Source organism: Sipha flava, unplaced genomic scaffold, assembly GCF_003268045.1.
Source record: "Sipha flava isolate LNK unplaced genomic scaffold, YSA_version1 76_pilon_pilon, whole genome shotgun sequence".
NCBI lineage: Eukaryota > Metazoa > Arthropoda > Insecta > Hemiptera > Aphididae > Sipha > Sipha flava.
Window position 1 is genome coordinate 2,921,982 of NW_020273616.1, and position 25,209 is coordinate 2,947,190.

The window sequence follows — 25,209 nt, forward strand, 5'->3', positions numbered from 1 at the left end:
CAATTGTTAGGACTTAAATAATTTCTATCACTAGAATATTTACAAAATTTGTAGTTAGAATAATTTTTATAAGTTAAATAAATTTAATTATTTCAAAAAGAAGTCTTAATTATTCCTGACTACACTTCCACACAAGCGTTGACTGGACGTTGTAACTGAGTTAACGGATCAAACGGTTGGCACGTAACAAAAATTGGCGCAGTCGGTAGGATATTCAATAGAAGGCAATTCCACATCGGAACCACCGAGGAGCTGAACAACTTGCAGTCCTTCAACTTCTCAACTTCCATTGAATAGCTGATACTCCACCGGATCATTCAGTCAACAACATGTCTTCAATCAACAATTGTTTGTAAGCATATATTTTGTAATAACCATATTATTTTAAGATACAATTTTATAAAAGAAACGAAAACATTCTATGTTCATAAAAAAACCAGACACCTAAAAATTCTAGCTAAATACCCACATTATTATTGAGAATTATTATTGAGAATTATTATTGAATTATTATTGAGTTATTATTGAATTATTGAATTATTAAAGGGGATCCCGAGATTATATTGAGATTATATTGAAATTATATTGTGATTATATTGAAGTTATATTGAAATTATATTGAGTTTATATTGAGTTTATATTGAAGTTATATTGAGAATTATTATTGTGAAATTTATTGAGTTTATCTGGCCAGAGGCTCAATACGGTAGGGAAAAATATTATTTTGTTGGAGTTATTATAAAAAGGAATAATATAAAAATTATTTAAAGAGATTATTATTGAGATTATTATTGAAGATTTATTATTGAAAGAATTTATCGAGATTATTATTGTTGAATTATTGAGATTATTATTATTGAATTATTGAAAATATTATTGAATTATTGAGAATTAAAAGTTAATGGGTAAAGAATTTTTATGAGTAAGCATAGCAGTCCGGACTCGTCTCCATCGAAAGTAGCTAATTCGGTGTATAGGGAAAAAAGTGAAAGTGAAGGTAGTGTGGAAGATCTTGACAAAAGTTTTGTAAAAGAGGAAAATATTGATGAACACACTAAAAAATTATTAAACGTAGGAACACAGAGCGAGCATCGTAGAACTCGAAGTAGTCGTAATACCGAATTTGAGGAATTAAAATTTGAAGTAAAATCTAGAAGAAAAATGAATAGCGATATAGTAACATTAAAATTGGAAGAGGCAGTTAAATTAATACCAAAAAGTACGGGGGAAGATGATGTTTATCAGTTTATTCAGGCATGTGATTTAGCTATAGAGTCCGTAGAAAAGAAAAATGTACCGATTTTAATAAAATACATAACAACTAGATTAAGTGGTAGGGCTCTAGAAGCAATTAAATATAAAGATACAACTAAATGGAAAAACATAAAAAAATATTTAACCGATACATTTGAGGCACAACATTCCGCTTCAGCTTTACAAATAGAATTAAATTCTATTAAAATGCTTCAAGGGGAAGACGTAAATACTTATACAAATCGCGTAGAAAAATTATTTTATAAGTTAAGTGATATGAGCACTGCAAATAAAGATGAAAAAGAGGCTAGAATTATTCACGATACAATAAAAGAACAAACTTTAGTAGTATACATAAAAGGGTTAATAGGTCCGATACGTACCATTGTAAAAGCGAGAAATCCAAATACGTTGGAGGAAGCTAAACAGTTAGCGCGTTCGGAAGAAATCGAATATAAGTCTAGTTATGAATTTAATCAAAATCCAAATAAAAATCGAAATTTTAATAACCGAAATTATAATAATAATTCATCTAATGCAAACAATCAGAATAATTTCAGGAAATTTAATAATAATAATAATAATGGACAAAGACCAAATTTCAGAAATAATTTTAATAATCAAAATTTTAGAAGTAACACAAATCCAAATAATAATTTCGCGCGACCAAATTTTAATACTACTAATAATAATAATATAAATCAGCCGCAAAGACCGATAAAATGTTATATTTGCAACGGAAATCATTTCGCTAACCAGTGCACAAATAAACGTAACTTTACGCATAATACTCGACCACCTAATCAGAATAATTTTACACGACCATCTACTAGTTATAATATGAGGTATATTTCATGTGAATATTGTAATAACAACGGACATAATATAAATGAATGCTATAAAAAAATGTTTAACGATAGACAGAATAATATTAATAACGATGATAATAACGTAAATTCGGAAAACGCGAGCGAGTCGTGCGCGGTACGCGGTACACGTACGATAAATCATATATCGACCGCGGAACAAACCGAAACTGCTTCCATGTTATATCAATAATGACGGAAAATCATATAATATGCACTTCTGAATTTAGTAATACGAAAACTTTAGAGTTACTTATAGATACGGGTAGCGATGTAAATGTTATAAAAATAAATAAATTAAGAAAGGATTTAATAATAAATGAAAATAATAAGTTATATTTAAAAGGAATAAATGAAACAAAAATTGAAACGATAGGAACTATAAATGTAGTAATAGGAATTAATAATGATAAATTTAATGTAGAATTTAATGTAGTAAAAGCAGAATTTCCGATACCAAAGGACGGTATATTAGGTCATAGGTTTTTATCTGAGAATAAAGCGATAATTGACATATGTAATAAAACAATGATTATTAATAACGAAAGTAAGATTGCGAATAAAGATAATAATATAGAATATATTTCATTAAATCCGAGAACAGAAACTATTGTAGAATTACCGATATTAGATAAAAGTGTAGAGAATAAAAATATAATTTTGCATAAACAAGAATTTATCAAGGATGTATATTGTAGTAATGTAATAGGGACAGTAAAAAATGGTAAAATTGTAGTGAGCATATTAAATATTTCCGAAGATAAGCAAATAGTTAAATTAAATGATTTAAATAAAATAGAGTATGATGAATCATCTGAATATAATATATATAAATTTAATACCGATAATGAAAACCGTAATAATGACGACCGGATACTTCGTATAAAAAAGCAGATAAGATCTGACCACATGAACGATGAGGAAAGACAATCCATAGATAAAATTTGCGAACAATATTCTGAAATATTTCATTTAGAGGGAGATAAATTAACTTGTACGAATGCCGCAATGCATGAAATTAAATTAAATGATAACCAAACACCGATATATAAACGACCATACAGATTACCACACGCGCACCAAGAAGAAATAGCAAATCAAATTAAACAAATGAATTCAGACGGAATTATCGAACCTTCTCGAAGTCCTTGGAATTCACCACTTTTATTAGTAGCTAAATAGATAGATGCAACGGGAAAACAAAAGTATAGAATAGTTGTAGATTTTCGAGCTTTAAATAAAGTAACATTAAATGAATTTCATCCACTTCCTAATATCACTGAAATACTAGATCAATTAGGCGAATGTCAATTATTTAGCGTCATAGATTTAACATCGGGATTTTATCAAATACCACTTGCCGAATCATCTCGCGAATTAACAGCATTTTCGACTAATCAAGGTCATTGGCATTTTAAAAGAATGGCAATGGGCATGAAAACGTCACCAGCCACATTTCAGAGATTAATGAATAATGTATTATCGGGATTAATCGGAATAAAATGTTTAGTATATTTAGACGACATAATCGTATATGGAAAAGATTTAAGAGATCATAATCATAAATTAATAGAGGTATTCGAACGTTTAAGAGAACATAATTTAAAAATACAACCGGATAAATGCGAATTTTTAACACGAGAATGCGTATACTTAGGTCATGTAATATCAGAACATGGAATTAAACCAGACGAAAGAAAGGTTAAGGCAGTTCTAAATTTTCCGGAACCAACTAATGTTAAGGGGATAAAATCATTTTTAGGATTATCAGGTTATTATCGTAAATTCATAGAATCTTATAGTGCAAAGGCAAAACCATTAACAAACTTACTAAAAAAGGATACTAAATTTGAATGGACCGAAGATTGTCAAAAATCTTTCGATTCACTTAAAAAATCATTATGTTCAGAACCAATTTTAAAATATCCAGATTTTTCAAAACCATTTATTTTAACAACTGATGCAAGTAATAAAGCATTAGGAGCAATTTTATCACAAGGAGAAATAGGAAAAGATTTACCGATAGCTTATGCGTCGCGAACTCTAAGTAAAAGTGAGAATAATTATAGTACCACTGAATTAGAATGTTTAGCAATAGTATATGGTGTTAAACAATTTCGACCTTATTTGTACGGGAGGAAGTTTATTATTTTGAGTGATCATAGACCATTAACATGGTTATTTAATTTAAAAGATCCATTATCTAAATTAGCGCGTTGGCGGATACAACTAGAAGAATACGATTATGAGATTAGATATAAACCGGGTGTACAAAATTCAAATGTAGATGCATTAAGCCGAATGTATAAAATTTCAGAAATTACAGATGACAATTATTCCAATTTTATTAATAAAATGAAAACGCAATTAATTATAAATAGAAAAGTACATGAAACAATAGGAGACTTAATAAACGTACCAGTAGAGTATAATTTAGTGTCGGAAATAGCTAAAAAATATAATTTTAAGAAAGGAATTAATAAAATATTAAAAGAAAAATTTAGTAATAATCAATTATTGCCACCGAGTAAAATGATAGGCGATATTAAATATTTTAAAAACGAAGATAGATATATAATGTTCCTAGTAACTAAAAATAGAGATAAACAATTAACCACGCATGAAAATATACATGTGACATTAGTGAACTTGAAACAGTTTTGTGAGGAAAATGATATCAAAAAATTAGCAATGAATAAATTAGGTCAGGCAGATAACCTAGAATGGGAAACAACTAGGTCAATGATACGATACGTATTTCGACAAACCGATATACATATATTAATATGCACAGGCGAAGTCGAATATACGGAAGAAGAAAAATTAGATATATTAAAACAATTTCATGATTCGAAATTAGGGGGACGCGACAATTGCGCAATACCAAATTATAAGTGTATATGTTACCGGAAATGTTGACATTTAGGAAAGGATGACAATTCCCAGGAAATGATGACAATTCCTAGTAGCGGAAGGAAATGATATCATTGCCTAGTATATGTTATCATTTCCTTAAAATTCCAGGCAATGATGCCATATTTTTTCATACATGTGATACCATTTTTTTTTTAATTTGATTTAATTAGACTTAAAATAATTATTTTACTATATATAAATGTTAATTACTAATATTATAATAAAATAATAAAATAATATAATAAAATAGAGTAGTTTTTTTTAACTTTTTTTTTATCAATTTGATTTTTATAATTTCACAATTTTTATATTTTACATTTTATTTTTCGTAGTTACTCAGTTTTATTTTCACATGGCAAACCTCCATGACATTAGAATTACAAATTCTAGATGCCGATCTGCAAGCACACCTGTTCGTCTTGCATTTTGTTTTACATTGAGATTGCATATCAATTATGTCTATTTGTGCACGTGAGTTGTATGCTGAATGCAAAATTGGTTTGAAAACAAGACCTCTTTTTGGGTTAGATGATTTTTTATGACAGTCGGTTCAAAGACTCAAAAAAATCATTATTGTTTCTTTTGTTATATTACAATACTTTAATTTTATTTCAGCCATCATACGGTCGCGACCACCGTGACCGATAGCTATATGCGTAGAGTGAAGAATATCGAATAGCTCTTCGTTTTTAACGTAATAACGTATACCGTCATCATGGTTCATGGCCTTAATTAAGCGCTCTTTATCATTTATTAAAATAACATCGTACTTACGAATATTTCTATAATCTCTCTTGCATTTTTTTTTAATCTTGGATAGTTTTACATCTTCCATACGACGATCGTATTCCTCATTATTCATGAACGATTTGTTGTCATCACGCTTATCGCCAATTAGTAATAAAATTGCTTTATTAAATTTATTTCGCATTTTATTGAGATCCATTTTTAACAAACGCACTGAATGTGTAAATAACAAATACGTACTGTACTAAGAAAAACACACTACTAAAGGTGGTATACTGCATGTACAGGTTAGGGACACTTTTAATAAAATACATAAAGATTGCGATAAATATATGCGATATGCGATAGATATTTTCCACACAACCATTTTATCGACGGGTGACGATTACGGGTTTTAGTATGTCGCCGCTACGAGTTAGTTATCGTTCTAATAGTTATATTGTAAAGCCGGTCCCACATGACTTGTAACATCATGAGTTCCAATGCTTTCGTCTAAGAAAGTAATGAGTGATAACATTACCTAATAAACTACGGAAATGATGACAATTCCTAGGCAATGATATCATTTCCTTCCGCTACTAGGAATTGTCATCATTTCCTAGGAATTGTCATCCTTTCCTAAAATGTCAACATTTCCGGTAACATATATATTACGTACAACATAAAATAATGTATACAATACATACTTTCTATAATTTGCATATACATGCACTCAAACTGCACTTCACAAAATACACTTTTTAAAAATCGAAATGAAAAGTTGATTGAGCTAATAATAGTTATAATAATAATATCGACTAATGACCATCAGTATAGAAAATAAAAACAATTTTAATAAAAAAATGTTCGACTATTGACCATGTCAGTATACACATTTAGCATACATGTGATTTAGAAAAAAAAACAATTCATAAGCAAGTCAACAATGATAGTTTCTTGACAGTTCTAACCCTGAAATGATTGGAAAGAAAAATTGTGAATTTATAGGTAATAAGTTTGAGTGCATGTATATGAATATTATATGTAGAAAGTATTTACTAGTATTGTATACATTATTTTATGTTGTACATAAATTATTATACATAGTATACACACATATTATTATTTGGTAAGCAATAATGTTGTGATTTTATTAAGTAAAAAGGGATCGGGGCGCAATCGTGGTGTAATTAATCGGGTAAAAAAAGGAAAAATTGTGCAATAGTGTTGCAGCCATATGGGAATCCGCGTAATATGGGCAAAATGGTATAATCCCAAATCCAATAAATACTATTAACTCAGTTCGGTTTATATGGGCAATATTTATTTAACCATAAACATATATGTATTTTAAAATGACTGATATAATCAAGTTTTGTTGTGTCTATGAGATTGTGTTTATGGAAAGTTATAAAAAGCTTAAACCTTAATGGGATTTTATTGATTATATAAAAGATAAGTTATATAAATAAAACGATAGATGGCATACGTTGTGTAACTCAATAACAATAATTTCAGTTTAATTTGAATTTCAACGTGACACTATGCTTTAAAAACATCTTTTCCTAAAAGAAAAAAATTGCGATTTTAGATCAAGTGAAGTGGCTTCCTGCAGGTACTTCACAATCTCTAAATTTTAAAACAAAACTTCAATTATATAAATCAAACTGGCAATCAAAAACTTATTCACATTTATAGCAATGAACGTTAATGTTTTTTACACCTTCCACATCCAAATTACTTTATGTTATTTATGTAGTAATTTTTATTTTATATTTTTATATTTCACAATTATATATATACATAATCTATACAATATAGCACACTAAACATATATAATATTATCAAATAACAACATGATTTTTTTAATTAAGAAATCACCTATTGGTGACACTTGACAATATAGTTATTTAACTTTTTTTTTTCCAATTGTGTAAACGTGTTCAAAATAAAATAAAAAAAATTATATTATAAATGATTGTATTTTGAACAATTTCGGTAATTATGGGCAGCCGCTTAATGTAGGCAAACGGAGGTGGTCCCAACGTGCCCAAATTATTAATCGGAATCCACTGCATATATATATATATATATATATATATATATATGTAGAATAAAAGTAACCAAATGTTTCACACAATAATAATTTTAAATACTCTTGAGATGCAAATTTGTACGAAATTAAAAAATTATTAATATAATGATGAAGCATATACTGTGGTGGCTCGAAGTGGATTTTATTATAACAGCTGCTTCATGACTAAAACGAAACGGGTAGGCAGAGCTGTGTGAGAGAACAGTTTAATACATAATTTGCACATTTGACATATTATTTTGTTTAGACTCGTTGATTTTAAAATTTACTCTGAATTTAAAACTTCGACTTGGGGTGGGCAATCGATACACGTATCTACTTCGTTAGTAAAATAAACTTCGCGCCATAAATTAGCATATGATCCACGTTAAATGTTAATGAATAAATAGTGAAAATACATATTTTATATAGGGACTATTCTTTGTCATGCGCAATCAACAACAACTAAGATATTTTAAATTCATATCGGCTTATAGTCTAATATTATAATCGTAGTTGCGTGCGATTTTGGCTAATATCGAATATTTGAATGAATGAAAATCGTAATTCGATAAAATAACTCGTAATTTTTAATTATAATTCAAATATGCTCAACTTATAAAATATTTATATGATAAGTCTTATAATTTGTATAATATTTATAATTTTCTTCGGGAAGCAGAAAAATTAAAAATAACACATGCATAAACTTTTAAAACTTTTAAATGCTTTCATTTCGTGATAGAAATTTTAAAACGAAAACGTATTTAAGGGCTTTCACTATACGATTGTTGAGAAAAATTTCAAAAATACTTTCTCTTTCACTCGTCCTCACTAAGTTTAACATAGCAAAGTACTATTTTGTACCTGTTGTATTTGTCGATTTTTCTCTTTAAACAACTTGCTGTTCAGTTTCGTTCTTTATTTTTAAAAATAGTTTTTTTATGATGTTATTAACGCCCTATACGATTGTAAGTCTACAAACACACTTGAGTAAAAACATTTTTGACACTATATGCAGTACACTTCAATGAAAAACTAATGTTTACTCTTTTTTTGCGGACCTGGGGGGTAACAACAATTCCATGTCTGCATGGATTTTATATTTACTTTTACAAATGTTCTAAATGAAATAGTAAAAAAAAAAAAAAAAGAACTTGACATTTTTGTATTCAATAGTTGAATGACCAATAATACACGAGAGTTTTAGTATTTGATTTTTTAACACTTGAAAATATTAAAATAATACTAGTGATCGGTGGACTTTTTAAAGTTTTTGTTTGTCTCAATTGTATTATATAACAATATTTTAATATACATATATTAATTTTTACAAATATCTAAAAATTTGTATTTTTACTTTTCTCATAGTTAAAAATCAAAAGTAAACCTAATGTACAAAGAAACAAAGAGTGAAATGATTTGCCTTAATTTATTATAGGTTTCTACATCCACAGCGATACGACAAACAATAAAATATGCGTGAAGCATTACAAATATTCCAATTTTCCGATTTTAAACAATTATTAACATTGAATTTGAGAATTATTGAGTGCTAATGATTTTTTCCATTTATATAGATTATTAGAGTTATTAATGTTTCTGATACTCGCTTAACTCTTTAACCGAATTACATATAATAAATGATTATTTCAAACTTTGATAATGAATGTAAATATATTTATTAATTTATATTTTGATTTAATTCTCACAGAGTGTAAATACTAAGTATATAAAAAGATACCAATTATACAATTTTCCAAATGTTCTTATTTTAACACACACTCAGAGTTGGATAATATTTTATTATAAAATTAAACATAAGATAATAAATAATTGGTTAAACCTTCACATTAAGAATTCTTCGTTTATTAAATACTTAAACATAATTAAACAATATGCAAACTATCGTTATTGGTAGTTAGATAAATAACTGATGAATTGAAAAGCACAATCTTAAAACACATAGTGACTTAATTCTTAAAATGGTATTAAGTTTAAAATATTATGACACATTGTAAGTCGCAAAAAAATGTATTGTAAAATATTTTAAAGTTTTAAATGCAATTACAACCATTCTAAGGGGCTTCTAAGGCTTAGTGCAAAAATCATTCCACAGAATTAATTTCTGTAGTCTCTTGTTAGTTGATCTACTCTACTATCCACCGGATCAATGCCACTGGGAGTGAATTCCTGCACGTAATGATTCTCTATATAAAAAAGGTACAATTGCTACAGTGCACTTTACCCTTCCCAAATGGAAAATACATCGATAACAATTTTTGACGGTCGTTTCGATGGAAAAAAAAATTACAGCCAATATCTCTTCTTTAAAATTGATAATTTGTTTTAGATAATATAACATAGTACCATAACTATATCTTTAACTATAACATGGTTGGTTTATTACTTATTTAAAAATAAAACAAAAATTCTGTAAATATTTAATATTAAATTTGTAATTACAAAATTTTATTTAATTTACATTAAATTTTATATTAATTTATACACAGTTAACATATTTTGATTATTTAATTTATAAAAAATAAAAACAATAAACTACAAAAAATGTAATTTATGAGTATTGGACATTAATTAAATTGGGTACTGTACTATTTTATAAGCTTAAAAAATACTCAATTTCAATAAATTTATTAAATCTAAATTAAACTATTTTGTTTTAGTGCGAAAAAAAGATAAAGAAAAATAGTCTTTCAAATTTTGATTTGAATATCGTGTTTGAGTAATTGTAAAATATAATTTCACTCTACTTGGACTTGATTTTATTTGAATAAAAAAATAATATTTTAAAATTTCCAGTATGACTACTACACGTTGGAATTATAAAACGGTATTTTTTTTATTCGTAAACAGTGTTCAGAGTATTGCGAGGAATTGTACATAGCATAATATTCCTATAAAAATAATGATCATAAATTCGAGATATATTATATATAAATACTATATTAAAAGAAAAAAACTTTTTTTTTATAAAATATTTAGTAAATTTATGAAAAACGTTTATTTTTTTATTTTAAGATAGATGTCCCGTATTTTAAACTTTAAATACTTATTAGTTTATTAAATAACTTATAACAATTATTTGTAATTCCAATTTCATCCCAGGTAAAATAATACGATGTTTTTTTCCGTTTTTAAAATATGAATATAATTTATATTTATACCTAATGAAAATTATTATAACCTGATCTTATTTATATTTTAATGCATTAGATTAATCTCTTATCTAAAGATATAATTTTAATTGATTTGCTATACTGCGTAATAATGTTCATCATTCAACTATATAACTAGGGCTGGGATTTGGAAATACTTTGCATTTTTTTCTGAAGCTTTCTATACGATGCTCGTTTTTTTATAAATATGTTTTAGGTATTTTTAAATTAGAATATGATATTTTATTTTGCATTTTTTTTGCATTTTATGAGATTTTTTGATTTAAAGGTCATTTTTCTTATTTCAGGGCATTTTAAGGGTTTCTAAGTCATTTTTGATGTTTTTTAATTTAAAATGATAGATTATAGATTCTTTTCTATTGACGGATTAGTGTTTTTGTGTAAGGTATACAATGTAAAAGTTGCTGTTAAAAAATGTTTTACCATACAAAATATATCAAGAGACAAACATATTAATGGAGTACAACGAACAGAACAAATTGAAGGACAAGAAAAAATATATATATCTACAAAAACTTATTGGGGAACAACATGAGGCACGCTCTCATGATTTATTGTAACAATAAAGAATAATTTTTTATTTATTAATATATAAAGTAAAATAAAATATTTATGTACATTTAATGTAATTTTTTTAAATTTTTAAGTCATTTTTACATTTTTTTTAAGGATATTAAAATCCCAGCCCTATGTATAACATTTCATAATGAAATTATAATTATGTATATCATTCGATTGTGTAACATGTTATAAACCAATAAATAACGATTCTTTCGATAAGCAGAATTCACAATTCAGATAAGAAAGGCCTAATCCAACAATACATCATTAACATCCTAAATAGGTCAAATCCTAAAAATCTTCAAAGGACTGGTACAAGATCCATCCGTCATACTTCCCTATGTTAAGAAGACCAGCTCTTGCCCATAGGCCGTCGTTGCATGCGTACCGATCTCTTGGTCATAGGTGCGCATGACTACCGGGACCCTCCAAAGAGCTTTTTGTGACAAGTTATTACTACGTATGATTATTTCACTTATAATATAACTTTATAATTTAAGTTTTCTGTGCAAGTGACGTAAAGTTTCCAGCACCAGTCCATTAAATACTGTGTATGTTTGATTTAATTTCAACCTCACTCTACTTCTAGAGTAGTCAGTAAAGTGTCCGGCTCATCAATACCTGAATATAGAACAAGTATGTGTAATTTTATTGTGCCTTACAATACTATTCAGTTACGTTGATTGGTTCTCGAACCATTGTGTACATGAAAGCCTTCTCTTAACAAGAAGGAATGTTATAAATCCAAATTCACTACTTTTCTTTTCACTATCCACATCTAATCTGTTCACTCTCTATTTTCTTTCTCTTTTTCTTTCATTTTTGGACCATGGTTATTATCAAACCAAGACTATTTAATACCAAAAAAGCTGAATTATTTATATTTAATAGTTTATTAAATTTATATAAATACAATTCTTATAATAGTATTGTTAAACGGTTATAAAAAACGTCAATTTAAAATAAGTTTTTAATATTTAACAATAATTATATTTTTTAAAAAGTTTAAATTCATATAGTGAATAAATATATTATGAGATTTTAAAGATGATGTCAATAAACATATATATTTTATAAATGTTATTGTGTATTATATATAAATGTAATACATGTTTAAAGATAAATGGATAAATGAAAACCCTCGATGATGGTAAATCTTTTGTAAAAGTTTAGAGAAAACTTTTTTATAAATCTGAAAATTTACCAGCTTCATTATAAAAAAGAGGTGTTTGTCAATAACCGGAAAATGGATAACAGGCAATAAATCATATATTATATAAACTAGTGCAGATGAATAATTTGTTTTTGGGTCGCCCGTATTTCAAATTACCAATTTTGACACGGATTACCTAAACCTAATCTCAAAGTGACAACCCCGGCGTATTTTGATATTACAGTGTATAAAAAGGGCTTATGACCTATAAACGAGATAACTCAATTTATACATGTATACATACAGGCTTTAAGGCTGGATAAAAGAAAATTTGCATCCTAAAAACTCACTTTTCCAAATCTACGACCTCATGGGGAATATTCAAATCAATAACCAAAAGAGATTATATAGAAATTTATAGCACCAAAAATAAATTCTTAAAAATTCTAAAGATAAATTAATCATTTAGTACCTATTCATAGCAGTCAAACAATTTCTAATAAAAATCTAATCAAATTAAAATTGACTGTAATCAATTTATAAGTATTTATATTTTACAAATAAATAATGTGATTTGAACTATGTTATTAAAATTAAAATATACTGTTACTTTTGTTGTTGATCTTTTTAAACACAATTGATAGTAAATTATTGAAATTAATTTGCGTTTAACAATGAATACGAGCAGTGAAATATTTTTTAATTTAGAAACACTATATTCAACTAAAAATCTAAACGCAACAAATACATCTTATGTACAGCAATAACTATTAATAATTACAAATTGTTAGATGATATAAATATCAATATCAAAAAAAAATAATTGACACGTCATTTTTTCATAAATTGTATAATTGTATTGAAGTTTATACCCGAATAATATTTATTTATTTTTCACATAGTTCTATGTTTTAGGAAAAAGTAATAAATACTTATTTAGAATAAATATACTCGTATATGTACTTTATAAATTCTAATTGAAGTTAGTTGTATCATATAATTCACATTTTATTTCAAAAGAATTAATATTAAGACTTCGTCAAAGTAGTTACGAGAACAACGTGAAAAATATGGCACTATATACTAGAGCTTTTAAGACACAACGCGCCATTTAAACTTGTAGCCCTCAACATTAGGTAACTTTTAATTTAACCTTTGCATAAAACAACGAAAAATTGAAATAAAAAAACACTAAAACGAGCTAAAAGTGATATTATAATAATTTTTACATTCATACCAAATATCATATAATAATAATATAATTAGCTAAACTACCCGGACTCGCTGGTATAATTCTAATATTTATAATATAAGGACACATTTACTATAAAATCGGTGCATCTTATTATATTATTTTATGCATATTATGTCGTATAATTTAAATATGGCTTTTATTTTAAAGATAAAGTAAATGTAGAATTAGTACCATTGTTAAATGCAACCAAAATACATATCATCCAGTTGAAAAAATACATGTTTAGTGTAAATGTTTATTAGTAGGTAAAATATTCTAAAAATGTAATCCTAAAATTTGAAACTTAAAGAAAACAATTGTAGAAATTGTTGTAAAGCTGTGGAATCAATTTCACATGCTTTATAGAAAAAAAATTAAACACTGTACAGCATTCCGTTCCCTTCCCGTGTAAAGCAAACGAATTTATAAAAAATCAAAAATCTTGAAGTGAGGTACATCTGTGGAAAAAAAATTCAAACACTGAAAATAAAAATAATATTATCGTCAGAAAAATGGAAGGTCCCAATGAGCTTCTTACTCATGAACAAAAACCAAAAAAAAAGGGAAGCCTAAGGATACTTAAGGAAGTATTTGGGAATAATTTAACAATAAAATATTCAATAAGATTAGTACGTATCAATAAATAAAAACCCAATGCATTTCTGTAAAAATTTATATAGCGTTTATACCATATACAAAATTCCTGTAGGGTTTTGGTAGTAAATAATCTATAGTTTGTGAGGTAATTTCCAAACAGTTATCTTAATAATTGTGTAAAACTTGGTCACCGAAAGTGGAAAAGAGGACAAAAATAATTTGAGATGGTTTGGGCATGAAATGAGACGAGAGGAAACAAAAGCAGTAAGAGTGGTTATGAATTTTGAAGGGAGAAGAGGAAAAGGAAAACCAACAAAGAGATGGTTGGATACGATTAAAAATTAAATGAGGGTTATTGGTATTGACGGCATTCGGAAGTCGATGGGTAAGATGGGTGGGGCTAATCAAATTTTTTAAAAAATCGGTAAAAAATACTCAGATAGATTTGCTATTAGTGAGACACGATTTGCAATTATTTGTAATTAATTTGCAATTACTTGACGGTATTTGGAAGTCGATCGGTCAAGTTGGGGGGGAGCAACTTCATGGAAATTGTCATAAGTACAAGTAACTTAAATTACTTCTACTAAGGGTGGGGGGGGGGGCCATTTAAAAAAAATTATTTTGTTGCGCATGCCCAGAATTTTTTTTTTTTTAAAAAATTAAGATTTATCAAAAATAAATGTAACTTTATGACCTTAATGCATTAAAAAAAAAACCCAAATTGCATTCAAAGTCATGCATTCGAAATATATTGTGTTACCTTTATCGTGAACATACTGTATTTTAATATTAAAGAATCTCGGTTATGGACGAAATAATAAGTGTTATATTATTATTATTTATTTTTTTTTTTTTTTTGGGAGGCGCATATTTTATGTACCCGAAGGCACCAAATTTTTAAATATGGGTATGGTTACAATTTTATACAATTACTACGACCGACTTCTGCTGCAGAACACGTCGCTCTCGGTTGTTCGGCTTTGAAATCTATCCCGTTCGAAACGTCATAATGTTGTTGCCGCGTTTACTGTAATCATTAAAGGAGCCACGTGAATTAATTAGGTTAAACGGACGCGTGTAATTTTACGTGAATTGTGTAACATTAACATAATTGGATAGCTGGCTGAAGAAAAGGTGTTTGTTTAATGTTTTAATATAGTATTGAACAAATTTGCATCTTTAGTATTTCCTAGGATACAACCATTGCTATATATAGTAATAAAAATTCATTGATTTTATAGGAGCATAAAGTCTAAGTTTAAATACAATTTTATTTTAACATCATTTCCAACCAACAAATTCACGAAATTAACCGTTCTCGAGCTTAATGAACGAAAATAAGACCGGAAGAATGGATACCCAGAAGGTCAACAGCCAAAAGCCGAATAAAACAGTTTTAAAACCTAACGTTGAATGGAAAATGAATTACGAAAAGTATTTAAAAATGACAAGAAAGGAGCACATGAATTGGTTAGCTCAGCCAAAAGAGGTCCGATTGAAGCCGTGGCCAGATCCAGAACTGATACGAGAATTGCCAATAAAAATCGAACATCATACTTTGTACGGTAAAGTTCCTTCGAGAATTGAATACTTGGCCAGACCAAAAGTTTATAAGCCGCGGCCGGAGCCACCAGAGATAATTCCTACTATCAATGGTTATTCCAAGAAAAGAATGGAGGAACTAGCCAAACCAAAATCATTGGTTGGGCACATACACGCAAGGTGCATGGACACCGAAGAAAAAGAAATCATATACTTCAATCCGAACAGGTATCACTCGAAAATGACCCCAAGCGAAGCCAAGAAGTTCCATGAGGAATGGACCGAGAAAAACTCAAAACCAAAATTACGTATTATTAACGTTCCAGAAAGGGACGAAAGAAGGTTGTCGTTGAAACAAGCAAAAAAATTGACCGAAAGACTGACCAAAGTGTCAGATGCGAAAAAAGAATTGATGGCACAAGAACCTTATGTTCCTCGAAGAGAACCTCGGCCTCCGGGAAAGCATATAGTACCCATGAATCTTCCGTGGATTGATCGGCTGTCGAAGCCTAGACAACTAATGCCGGAGACAATATTAGACATGGAATACGACCCGTACCTGATAAAGAAAAGCACTTTGAGGGCGAAACCGTCAAAACGGATAATCGAATTGGCCCAACCAAAAGTGGTTAACACCAAAGGTCAGTTACAGTTCAAGGAAAATCCATATGCGGTAAATCCAAGAGCTTTGGTGTACAAGGCAACCAAACGTATAAAGCGGCTGGCACAACCCCGCATACGGAATTAAATGGTTAGTCTATACAATATACTATATGTTTTTAATATCTTATTATCAGACGCGGGCTGACCGGCATTTCACGTTCATCGGCCTTAATTTAAAATATTAATACCGAGCTCCAGTGCTTTCATCGCGTTTTCGTATCATATAAACGTGTAATTTATCCCTTTGAAATTATACGATTTCTATCAATCTAGAAAAAAAAATAGTAATATGTATATAAAATATATACATATTATTATATTATTATTATTATATTTTATATAGTTTATTGTCGACAGTTATTGTAGATACAGATTTTATTCAAATCTATGTATAACATATATAATATTTAAATTATATTTATTATAGTTTTAATAATATTACTAAGGTATCATTTATTACAGCTGTTTCCAATGGTTCAATTATCGGTGTTGTTCCAACTGTTAAAAATCTGTTGTCATCGAGTTGAACGCAGACGATCACACTGACTTCTGGTAGCTGCGTCCACAGATCAGCTACTACAAATTTAAACGGTTGCATACAGTTGCATTTTAACGGTTGCCCTACTTATAGCGTATATAACGCGTAGTGTGTAACCGGATACTTATCGATATAGTATTATTTTCCCTCTATCAATAACGGCTGTCGGCGATCATATAAGACTCTCCTACACCCGCGTATGTTGTCTCTCCGCCCGACACACGAACGACGTAGCAATTTTACGTTTAGCAGTTCAAATGTAGAGATGTTTTAGCTTTAGTATTAGAGTAAACTGGCCTACGATCAAACTTATAGGGAACAACATTATCTGTGTTTTGTTGGTCGGGTTTTTCCGATATTTTTATTTTTAAGCGTGCAATGATTATATAAAATATAACAATTAAAAAACTTATAATTGGCTTAAAAATTTAAATATCGGAAAAAACCAACCAACATTACAAAATTAATATTCTTCTCTTCGAGTTTGTCTACGAATCATTTCATTCTAATATTAAAGCTTTTAATATCACTATACCGTGTATTCACCAATTTAGGGAACACTGAATTTCTCGGCTGGATTAATATCTGAAATAAATCGAATTTTTTTTTACAAGCTAGTGATATATAAATACACATTTTCAGATAAATTTCAGATTTTAACCCTCTCGGTACGCGCATGCGCAATGCAAATTATTTTTTTTTTTTTTTAATAGCAACCGGTATTTTTGATACCAAATTTGGATAGACTGAATTTTTTAAAGTCATTTTGACCAATTAATTATGACTCTAAAACCAAAATTGACTGAATTAAAGACATTTAAAATTTAATAAATAACACATTTTTACAAAAACTTTTTTAACATTTTTACATTATAAAATACATAAAACCATTTATAATTATTTATTATTGGTTACTTTTTGAATATTTTTGCGTATTTTTTTATTGACGTTTTATAAACAATATTAATTTAATATGGATATACAATTATTTAATTAAAATTGTTTATATGGTTTTATACATTTTATAATGAATTTTGAAAATATATTATTTATTAAAATTTAAATGCTTCTCATTCAGTCAATTTTGATTTTAAAGCCATGGTTAATTACTTAAAAAAATTCAGTCTGTCTGAATTTGGTATCAAAAATACTGGTTGCTATTAAAAAAAAAAAAATAAGTTGCATTACGCATGCACGTTCTGAGAGGCTTAAAAATTTGAAATTTATCTGTAAATGTATATTTATATACTATTAGTTTGTAAAAAAATTTCGATTTATTTCAACATAAATCGGTCGAGAAATTCAGTTTTCCTCAAATTGGTGAACACACGGTATATATATATAAACCACTAAACGCAATACAATATCTGAATTTTTTTTTTTAATTTCTAAACTTATGATAACCAAGTAATCAAAGATTTAGTGAATGTTATTCAGATGATGTTGATTAAGACGTTTTTGAAGTAAAATTAAAGCTTTGGCATATACATTTTCAAAAATTAAGTGTACATGGTCTTGTAGAATCTAGATGTTCTTGATAAGTGCAATAAAAACTTATTTCCAAATTTATTCAAATTGCTTCGTACTTTTGCAACACTACATAATACATCGTGTGAACCAGAAAGAAGTTCTTCTACATTAAAAAAAATTATTACTAATCTTCGAAATTCTGTAGGCCATTTAAGGCTTAATGGCTTTGTAGTACAGAATTTTCATCGTGAAGTCGATGTTGAAGTTGAAGTTGAGGAGGCTATTAAAATATTAGCAAAAAAAAAAAACCATCATACTGACTTCATTTTATAACTATGTATACTATATTTATATTATGATTATATATATTTATATATTTACCTTAATTATTTCTCTTATTTCATATTTATTTTATTTTTATAGATTATATTATTACATTGTTATTATATAACATATTGGTAAGAGATTTTTCAGTTATGAACAAAAAAAAAAAAATTCATGTATATTACAACGCCCCGTTGAAAAAATCTTATGAACGCATAATGATTCACGTTTTTCAGGCATTTTCTATAATAAAGAATAATTGGTTATCTATTTTTCTTTTTTTTTTTTTGGTTTTTATTTTTATTATTTAAAACCATCATAATGTTATGATAACATAATGTTATAGACATACTGGCTTACTCGCCACGTGTTTAACAGAAGCTACTCGCCCACGATTAAAATTGATGACCCGGCTACTCAGTGGCTACCAGTGGCGTATTCAATTGGAGGGGTTATAACCCAAAATTTTTTTATGTAAATATGATTATCGTCTATTGATTATAATAATAATACACCAAATTTAAATAAATGTATCTGTTATGTATGATACATTTTTTCTAAACCCCCCCTCCTTACAAATAAAAAAAAAAAAATCTGAATACCCTACTAGTTGCTACTCAATAACTATTTAACAATTCGGCGAATGAAATCACAGTATATAATCAACATGGCTAGCAAAAACACTAGTGTGTTCGCTCGCTAGTTGGGTTTTCAAGACTTTTTCAGGCTAGTTCTTTTCGATAAGCGACTTTTCAATTTTTATTTTAGCTTTTATCTATTTTTCAATAATTTCCTCTATTAATCCTTCATTGTCAAGTTCTGAATAGAAGTTTTTAAATATTTCAGCTTATAATTTGGTGTTTCAATAGTCCTTATGTTTTATATTCCGAAGAAGTGGATAGTGATCTTACTTTTTTAAAAATATCACAGATATTTTAACTATTTCAATAAACATATAGAAAACACTTTTGGAATTTAAAAATTATAAAATTATAATTTAGTATTAATATGAAACTATTATTACGTTTCAACGTGTGGTTGTGACATACGCGAACGAGCGAATTTCCTGGTCGAAGTGTAATCACACAGGTCGGTTCACGCTCATTCGTGCGCGACAAATTCGTTGACAAGCAGGGAGTAAATTCGTCCAATGTAATTGAAACATAAACGTTTGTATCATAAACGAAATTATAAAAAAGAAAAACGTTTATTCAAATACTTCACAAAATCATTCTTATCATAATAATAAATACAATTTTATAATAATTTCGTTAATGTTATAAAATATTAAAGTTATTGATTTTACAAAAAATTACTATATAGAAACGAATAATTAAATGCTATTATTTTATTTATCGTTTTATTATTTTGTAATATTAATCAGTCTAAAGAAATATAATGATTACTAATACTAATATTTCCATATAAATACTGTATTAATGAACATATAATCACACAGTGTCTTCCTTAAGTAACTTAATGACTAAATTAATTTAAAAATTACGTTTTATTTATTTTGTCTTTAAAAACTTAGCTCATTATTAACGAAAAAATTTTAATAGTGAACTACATTTTTGTTATTGTAGATTACATAAAAAGAGAATAATTAATCAGACAAAACGATTTAAAAATGGTTTAAAATTTGTACGTGTGTTTATTCTTACATGAGTAATCATTATTATTAGATATTATTTTAAATTCCACTTAATTTTAAAAGATATTAATGTAGAGATGTACAACTTTTCTTATAAACATTTACGAATAAAAAATACGAGCCGTAATATATCTGGATTAAAATTTTCCTTTAATATTAATCACTTTTAACAGCTGGTTGTGATCTGAAAATTATACTCCATATTATTAGAAAAAAGTTTCATTGTAACCATAATGTCACATTTAGCTATTGTTGCATAATATTCATCGTATACTCATACAAAATATTTATATAAAAAAAATAAATATATAATTTAGGATATTTTTTATGTTAAATTGTAGGGAATTGTAGTGGTTATGTATGTACGATTGGTTGAAAACATCAAGCTTGTGTTTTCGTGTAAAAGACTGACAAAATATTTATAACTAAAAAAATGAGCTCTTTAAGAAAAATGCGTTGTCACACTTTAAATCCCTTTCATGATATCTAGAAATAAATATATGCATACAAAAAGGAAAACATATTTTAAACAGTGATTTGTCATTTTCGAAAAATAATATTTTCAGTACGACCTAAAGCTGAATATTATACTTCATCATTAATGCTATATTTTGTATTATTTTTTATTTTTAATGTTTTATTTAATATCTTTCGTGTTTCGGAATGTAATGGGATTATTTGAGTCTAACTAAAATATTTTATGATTAAATAAACAATAATAGTACAAATATAATTATTACAATATTGTTTATTATTATGTACAATAACTTTGTAATAGATATTTTTATAGCATTTCAAATCACCCATGTTGTTAAAATAGGATTTCTAATTGTGTGTAAGTTACAAAATCTAAACCATCAGACAATATTAATCATCCAGATATTTAAAAATATTTAATCATAACATTTTTCTCCGTCAATTTCATTTGCAGTATGAAAGTTTACATCGAGAGTTTGTTAAAAGCTTTTCGCTTTAAAAACGGATAACTAATTCGGCGTGTAATCGCATATTCGGGGTAGCATATCGTATATTAACATTTGACATGCCTGTAATAAATTAACCCAAAACTTCATATTTCTCTTGTTTGTTTGTGTAATATTTTTTACTAGAAATTCTCAAAAAGTTTAAAGTAAATTTGAAACACGCATCGAAAATTCGGCTGCAATACGATTGCGCGTGGTCCTTATCAACGGTACCTTTTTAGGTGTACAATTGCGCGTGCTAAATTATTTTTGCTTCTAAGCAACGTTGCCAAATACACAGATTATAGGTGCATGGTAAATATCCGATTAGATTCCGATTGTGGTAATCCGTAGGTTATTTATTGCTTAATATCGCCGATACCAGACTAACTTTCCATCACTAAGAAGTAGATAATTTTATTTTAGATCATACTTTTATCTTTATTGTAAATTCCCTCACATGTACAAATATACCTAAACTATGATCTCGCATTGTATGTATATACGTATTTACTGAAATGTCAATTGTATTCGTGTTCGTGTTTTAGCTGTCAACGTATATTTTTCGCATTGTTAACAATTTATAATTAATTTTTTAAAATGGAAAATAAAATTTTCATAATAAGTTCAGAAAGGGGGAGTGATTTGTTAGTGGTGAAGAAACACAAATTTTGATACATCAGACAGCGGGCAGATGGAAATAACAGATGGAGGTGCTGTAAAAAACAGTGTACTTGTACAGTCTTAATGACAAGTGACAATAAAATAATGATAGAAATTGCTGGTGAGCATAACCCCCTTGTAGATTCTACTCAAAAAATCGAAAGTCAAGTTCTAAGGGAAAACTGTAAACGTAAAGCTATAAGTTCCATAGCTACCCGGCCAATAAAAATAATTAGAAATCAACTTATAAATAGCGTGAGTACCGAGTTAGAATATAATAATATAAAATCAGTTAGAAAGGCTATGTATATTCAACGAAGAAAAAACTTTCCTCCTTACCCTTCATCTTTAGAAAATGCCATTACGCAACTGAACGAATTACAAAATGAAGATTTTTTAATGTTTAGAGGGAAAAAATTTATACATTTACCCGATGATTGCACTTTTATTTGCTTAACAACTGAAGAGAATCTTCAATGTTTGACAAGTTGCACAGATATATTTTCGAACGGAACATTCGACTATGCTCCAAAATTTTTTTTGCAATTATACACCATTCATGGCTATAAAAACGGTGTTTACGTACCTTTGGTATACTTTTTTTTATTGGTATAGAAAATTGCAATCTGTGAAGTGTTACACAATAAGCAATTATGATAATAAAAGTACAACAGTGAAATCACTACTTTTTAAAATTGAAATATTACACATTGATTTTGAAATTGGTGCTATTCAAGCAACAAAAGAAGTTTTTCCGGATGTCAAAATTAAAACATGCCGTTTTCACTTAGGACAAGCTTGGTGGCGCAAAGTAAGTTGAATCAATATGAATATTTTTAGAAATAATTAATCAAAATCAATTTTCAGATTAATGGCAATACAAAGCTAAGAATGGCATACAATGATCAAAAGAACGATTTACAATTATGGCTTAAATCAGTTTTTGGACTTTCTTTCATCGCCCCAGATGACGTGGAGGATGCTTTTGTAGAGCTTATAAGTACGTGTCTAAATATTACAGATGGACAATTATTTTCTGACTATGTTTTAGAGACGTATGTTGAACCTGGTTGTTTATTTCTATCTATATTATGGGCTGAAACGCCATCACTAAATCCTAAGTATATATTTACTAATAAGTAAAAAAAAAAAAATTGTTTACTATATTCATACATTTCAAAACTACAAACGAGGCTGAAAGTTTCCATAGAACATATAACGCCCAGTTTACTAGTGCTCATCCTCCGACATCTGTTGTTATAAGTAAGCTTATGGAAACTCAGGCAGAAACCGTCACTAAATTATCAACAATTTCCAAAAGAAAAATCAAGCCAAAATCAAAGGAAGAACTAAAAATAATCGAATTTGTGAGTAAACAACACAAACAATATCTAAAAAATAAAATACCAGAAAACTTACTTAAGTATTTAGCCATAATTGGAAATAGATATCAGGGCTTTAAAATTTAAATTTTTTTCGATATCTATTCGAATATTTTATATTGTTTTATTACAACGATTTTTTTATTGAATTAGACTGAGTGTGAATATAAAGTATCTGTTATTTTTTATAACTATTTGTACTATTTAACATAAACACATATAATTTAATACATACATTTTAACATACAATACACATACAATTTAACCTAACAACATATACGACAAATAACAAATTTTTTTATAATTTTTTTAATAATAATAATTATTTTATATTTTAATAATAAGTTGGCAACGTCGCATCCAATTTCACGCGCAATCGTACGCTTTTGAATAGTCAAAAGCATGTTCTTTGTTATTCCGGCACCGCGCGTAATCGTATGCCCAAAAAGGTAAAACGCGCGCAATCGTACTCCACCGGAAAATTCCAGTATATTTGTACTTTTACCGGGTACTACGTAATAATATTATAATATTAACATTTTCGTATAACATAAATAGTTTAGTGATGTTACCGAAATATATTTAATAAGCTTAAAAATAAAAATTTAATTTATTATACCATAAGTTCTGTGGTTTTGTAACAATATTGATTGTTATAATATTTTTAGTTATGAAATAGTGAAAATGTAAAAATACGATACAAATAATTTCACTTATAATGCACTTTTTGCACTATATAAGAACTAACATTTAGTCTCCAATGGTTTTTTTTTTTTTTGTAATTAAATCTGTTGAAACTTTAAAGTTAATAATTGATGTAAAATTCCGAAAGAAAATTAGTTTTCATGTAAAATAAAAAATTATGAAATCAAAAAAAAGGACGAAACTCCTTAATCGGTAAGACTTCACGTTCGGATGAGATACAAGGATGGGTGAATAAAACTACTATATTTATCTTTTAAGGTTGAAACCAATGTACTATGGCTCTTTGAGTATCAATGTTGAGTAAAAGAGGTCGGGTGAATTAGTTATCGATGAAATAACTTTGATTGGCTATATAGTAAAATTTACTACAAAGTGTTCCGTACAAATCTATTAATGATCAAGGAAAAAAATTGTGCTTAATTTCAAAATAAAAATTATATATACACATGAATAGTTATTATATTTTATCGAAATGATAAATAATACGAAAATTCGCAACATTTTTATATTTATAAATTCATAAAACATTTCATTTTCGTTCTTTAGCCTTAAAAGTTGAGTTCAAGATTTTTTATATGATTTTCTTTGTAACAGAAAAAAATTACAAAAAAGTTACAAAAATAATAAGATAATTGATTTATACTCGTAAGTATTACAATACGAAATTGTAATGAAATCGGATATATCATAAGCATTAGTTATTTATTTGTTATTCAATAAATATA

At 27.6% G+C, this 25,209-nt stretch overlaps 1 protein-coding gene across 2 annotated transcripts; it reads left to right on the forward strand.

The window, feature by feature from the left end:
• Window positions 1–65: 65 nt before the first annotated feature.
• LOC112692660 lies at window positions 66–17,706 on the forward strand. 2 transcript variants are annotated; one of them, XM_025567397.1, is made up of 3 exons: window positions 66–352; window positions 15,823–16,874; window positions 17,249–17,706. In XM_025567397.1, the coding sequence occupies exon 2, from the start codon at window positions 15,909–15,911 to the stop codon at window positions 16,869–16,871; it is 963 nt and encodes a 320-aa protein (XP_025423182.1). In that variant the 5' UTR covers window positions 66–352; window positions 15,823–15,908; the 3' UTR covers window positions 16,872–16,874; window positions 17,249–17,706. The 2 variants fall into 2 exon arrangements, 1 of the variants encoding a protein (XP_025423182.1); XR_003149424.1 differs by lacking the exon at window positions 15,823–16,874.
• The last annotated feature ends 7,503 nt before the right edge of the window (window positions 17,707–25,209 follow it).